Here is a 5,052-nt window from a genome sequence, read left to right on the forward strand (position 1 = left end):
CACCTAGCTAAAAAAAATTATGGATGGACCAAATAATTTGTATAAAAATATTAGGCTAATTAGTAATTTTTTCACCTGAACTTTGACATGTATTAAATCATCTCCCCTGAACTTTTTTGGCCGTTAAAAATTTTCCCGAATTATTGAGATTGTTAAATTTAAGGACTTTTGTCTAATTTTAGTATAAAATTCTAATATGAATGAAAGTTCAAGAGGCATACATATCAAAGTTTGAGGTGCATCATTTGGTAGATATCAAAGTTTGGGGAGCATGGTTTAGTACATAATCAATTACTAAAACAGTAAAATTGAATAAAATTAGACAAAATCCTTAAATTTAACAATCTCAATAGTTCGAAAGGAATTTTTAACGGCAAAAAAAATTCAAGAGACACGATTTACTACATGTCAAAGTTCAAAGAAAAAAATTACTAATTAGCCAAAATATTAATAATCACAGAAAGAAAACAAACAACTTTTTCTTCTTATTTCATCAAAGTGAACTAATTAAGTCTCTAAACTCAAAATAAATACAAAGAATATTAACAACAATTATGCTATAAATATAAAATTGAATTATAATAATTATCATCTATATAAGTGGGGATTGAATTCATTAGGGTCCAGGAAAAGAGAAGGGAAATTTGATTTTCTATACTTAGAAAATCAAAAAATTTGATTTCTAAACCAATAATTTAAACCCTAAAAAAACTATACCTTTTTTTTTCAAAACCCCAAAAATACCCCCAAACTAAAACTATCTCTCTTTCTCTCTCTATCTACCCGGTCCCAAGAATCCCACACCCCAGGTCCGATGGTCGGACCATGGGGTCCGATGGGGTCCGACCAATCGGACCCATCGGACCCCAAGGTCCGACCATCGGACCTCTCTCTTCCCCTCTCTCTCAAATCGCGGGAAAAAAAAAAAAAATTAAAAGCTGGTCGGACCTTGGGGTCCGATGGGTCCGACCATCGGACCCGAAGGTCCGACCATCGGACCTCTTTCTTCCTCTCTCTCCCAAATCGCAGAAAAAAAAAATATTAAAAGACGGTCGGACCTCTGTCTTCTTCCCTCTCTCAAATCGCAGGAAAAAAAAAAAAAAAGTTTCAGAGACTGGGGTTGGGGTCGGACTGGGGTTGCTCTTTCGGGTTGGGGTTGGGGTCGGAGGGGTTGGGGTCGTGGTCGACGGGGGTGAGGGTGGTGATCGGCGTTGGGGTTGACGTGGGTGGGTGAGGGTGGTTCGGGTGAGGGTGGGCGGTTGGGGTGAGATAGAGGGAGAGAGAGATGATGCAGAGAGAGAGAATATTGTGAGGGGGTATTTTTGGGGTTTTGAAAAAAAAGGAATAGTTTTTTTAGGTTTTAAATTTTTGGTTTAGACTGCGACTTATGTTGCAGCTCAGCTAAAACACTACTAACCAAATCCAACCCACCAATAAAACAAACCTTATCTGCTCATCTCTATTCTCTCTCTTCTCTCTTCTTCAACGCCACCTCTTGCTTATGCTTAATCTCTTCTAAGATTCAGTGAGTTTGAGCACAGTCAGTACCACTACATACAATCCAAATGGCACCCATTCTCTCCTCCCATTACTTTTCCTACTCCTCACCCACAACCCCAAAAATCTTGACTTTTCCCATCACAACCACCAATCGTATTCGCAGCTTCCCTACCTCACTCAACCACTCCTCATTTCGCAGCCGGTTGACTACTCGGTGTTCTTCTCAAAACCCACCTCAGTCTCCGACTCAAACCGAAAAGGTACCTTTTTTTTGGCTTCTGGGTTGTCTCAATTTTGATCAATTTTGGAACTTTCTATCCTGGGCTCTCTTTGAATGTGGATTTAGTTTTGAATACATTATCAAAATATAGACTTGTGTAGATTGATGTCCATGATATTGAATATACTTGATTTTACTTAATTGGGCAGAGAAAGAAGTCATTCTCCTTGAAGGAGTGTGCAATTTCGGTAGCTTTGGCGTTTGGATTAGTTGCAGGAGTTCCTGCATTGGATGTTTTTAACAATGCTTATGCTGTTAACCAACCGGTGCCTGATATGGCTGTGTTGATCTCTGGACCACCAATAAAGGATCCAGGAGCATTGTTAAGATATGCTCTGCCTATTAACAATAAAGCAATCAGGGAAGTGCAGAAACCACTTGAAGATATCACAGAGAGTCTTAAGGTTGCTGGGGTCAAAGCACTTGATTCTGTTGAGAGGGTAATGCATTGTTGTGATGATAAGGTTTCAATATCTAATTGTTGAAAAGTCATTGTAAGTATATGTAATAACAGTGACTTTTAACTTTTCATGTAGAATTTGAAGCAGGCTTCTAGATCCCTCAAGCAAGGGAAGACTTTGATTATATCAGGTTTAGCTGAATCAAAGAAGGAACATGGAGTTGAACTTTTAGGTAAGTTAGAAGCTGGAATGGATGAGCTTCAGCAGATTGTGGAGAGCAGGACTAGGGATGCAGTTGCACCTAAACAGAAAGAGCTACTTCAATATGTTGGAGGGTGAGTATATTAGCTAATATTTCAGATTGTGGCATACTCAAGAATGGCATTTTTAAGTTTAAACTGCAAAAATATGATCACGTTAGACAGGATTCCGATGAACTGGAACGGGTGTAAAAAAATATTGCAACCTTCTGTATGTAGCTGTGTTTACAAGTGCAGCTATGTAGGTGATTTTAATCCAAAAAAATGCCAGTCATTTGTCATGGTCGATGTAATTTTCGGCAGTGCCTAAACAAGTGATACTTGTGATGATAGTTAGGGTGCTAGTCTCTTGTAACTGTAGTGTTTCAAGCTGTGTTTTCGAGCACAGCTGTCTAAATGGGTTGAATTCGGGAAAATAAGTCACAAGTCATATCTGATGTAGTTTTCAGCAGTGGATAAATACCTGAGACTTGAGATGGTTGTTAGGGTGCTTATCTCAAGCATTTCTAGTATGTTGCAAATTTAGCTTTTGAGATGAATCGGATGCACTAAAATGCTTGTCATTAGTCATTTCTTATGTAGTTTTCAGGAGTTTCAATGCTTAAACACCTCCCTCTTGGTATATTACGATAAAGCACAGTTTTGCTCTAATGTTAAGTCAATCTGGAGTCCCACATTATAGGGTCATTTGTATGACTTCAATGAACACACTACTACTAACATGTCTGTGTAGTATTTGGAAGATCGACAGGAGTTGTTTCCTTGTAAGATTGTTATTTTCTTCTGCGATTTTAAGCCTCTGTTCTCCCTTGAAGATACACTATTTTGTAGAATAGACAAACTAAATACTAATCCCATAATCCCATAACCTTTCCATCACTCATTTATCCTGCTTTCTTAATATTACAGCAACCTAAATTTACACATGACCGAAAGTGATTCTTTTGTGATCTCGCTTGGAATAGAACCCTATACCATAGTTAGCCCTTTAACTTAACCCTTGCTCCTTCCGCCTTGGAGAACCGCTTGATTGAGGCTCGAGAGACCTTGCAACTAAGAGATGGGTAAAGCCATTTTGTGAAGATAAACCGAGTGAATCTTGTTGGTGCTGAAACATTGTTCGATGTTGTAGAATTGTTCTGTGATAGCATCCTTCACTGGAAGCTTTAACAGTATAGTTTGCTGGTGGAGTGGTCGTAAAAACCATCATCCTTAGTTTTAGAAAAGAAGATAGGAAGGAGAAAAGTTAGCCTCTAAGATAATGTAGTCTCATATATACCCTTGTCATTGACTGCAGCTGAGATCTTCCTGGCGCATTGGGTTTCTGCAGTGTTGAAGAGGACATGGTTGATGGCTTCCCTTATGACGTGCCTGAAGAATACCAAAACATGCCATTGTTGAAGGGGAGAGCAACTGTGGATATGAAGGTCAAGGTTAAGGAAAATCCTAACCTAGATGAGTGTGTATTCCGTATAGTTCTCGATGGTTATAATGCACCTGTAACTGCTGGGAATTTTTTAGACCTGGTGGAAAGACACTTCTATGATGGCATGGAAATCCAAAGGGGTAATATATCATAAACTTATTTTTTATAAGCCAAGTCAGAAAGAATGTATTAAGTTCTCTTTTGTTTATAGTATGCATACAGATCACTTGTCTAATTTGTTTTGATTTTTACTGCAGCTGATGGCTTTGTGGTTCAGACTGGGGATCCAGAAGGTCCTGCTGAGGGTTTTATTGATCCCAGTACAGAGAAGACGAGGACAATACCATTAGAAATTATGGTAGAAGGGGAGAAAGTACCTGTCTATGGATCAACTCTGGAAGTAAGCAAGATAAATCGAAATGAAAATCACAATTGAATTCATTTTTCTTAATCTTTTCATTGAGAGTGAATGGACAAAGTTAGTATAACAATTCTCCTTTTCCTTTTACAGGAACTTGGTTTATACAAGGCTCAAACAAAGCTTCCATTTAATGCATTTGGAACAATGGCCATGGCCAGAGATGTAAGAGTTTGAACTTCCAAATTGTTGTCTTGATGTTTCGAAGACTTTGTTGATTAGATTTGACAATGACATGAGTTTTGCTTGTTACTAAATTTTATTTACAGGAATTTGAGGACAATTCTGCATCTAGTCAGGTGTTTTGGTTACTAAAAGAGAGTGAACTAACTCCGAGTAATGCCAACATTTTGGACGGTCGGTATGCAGTGTTTGGTTATGTGACAAACAACGAAGAACTTTTAGCAGATCTCAAGGTTGGCGATGTTATAGAATCGATCGAAGTAGTGTCTGGTTTAGATAATCTTGCCAATCCTAGTTACAAGATTGCTGGGTAGATAGCTTTCTCATGTATTTTTTTGGTGATACATTACATCTACATAGGAGAGTTAAATCTGCCAAGCCAAGCCAAGCTTCTTGCTTTTATGCCTACTTCCAAAATCTGAAATCTGTATCTTTAGCATTTGAGAGAGAACTGACATTTTTATTGGAAATATGTATTCTTTCCTTTCTTTCTTTTATTACCCTGAAATATTACCCATTTGCCACTACTTAACATTCTTGTATCATGTCAATAAAAGATCTTTCCTTTGCATAATTTGTCGTAC

The 5,052-nt window shown here is 38.0% G+C and overlaps 1 protein-coding gene across 1 annotated transcript; it reads left to right on the top strand.

Moving 5' to 3' along the window:
* The first annotated feature begins 1,307 nt into the window (after positions 1–1,307).
* Positions 1,308–5,039, top strand: LOC115700538 (peptidyl-prolyl cis-trans isomerase CYP38, chloroplastic). The gene is made up of 7 exons (XM_030628098.2): positions 1,308–1,760; positions 1,930–2,220; positions 2,317–2,516; positions 3,772–4,007; positions 4,125–4,267; positions 4,379–4,450; positions 4,555–5,039. Exons 1-7 carry the CDS (start codon positions 1,566–1,568, stop codon positions 4,780–4,782), a joined length of 1,365 nt encoding a protein of 454 aa, XP_030483958.2. The 5' UTR covers positions 1,308–1,565; the 3' UTR covers positions 4,783–5,039.
* Positions 5,040–5,052: the final 13 nt, after the last annotated feature.

This window comes from Cannabis sativa, chromosome 8 (assembly GCF_029168945.1).
Source record: "Cannabis sativa cultivar Pink pepper isolate KNU-18-1 chromosome 8, ASM2916894v1, whole genome shotgun sequence".
In the NCBI taxonomy this organism is placed as follows: Eukaryota; Viridiplantae; Streptophyta; class Magnoliopsida; order Rosales; family Cannabaceae; genus Cannabis; species Cannabis sativa.

Bases quoted from the DNA above. Each gene is read 5' to 3' on its own strand.
- LOC115700538 (XM_030628098.2), top strand. From the start codon at position 1,566: ATGGCACCCATTCTCTCCTCCCATTACTTTTCCTACTCCTCACCCACA. The intron at 1,761-1,929 runs GTACCTTTTTTT...TTAATTGGGCAG, and splicing joins CTCCGACTCAAACCGAAAAG to AGAAAGAAGTCATTCTCCTT. The intron at 2,517-3,771 runs GTGAGTATATTA...GGGTTTCTGCAG, and splicing joins CTACTTCAATATGTTGGAGG to TGTTGAAGAGGACATGGTTG.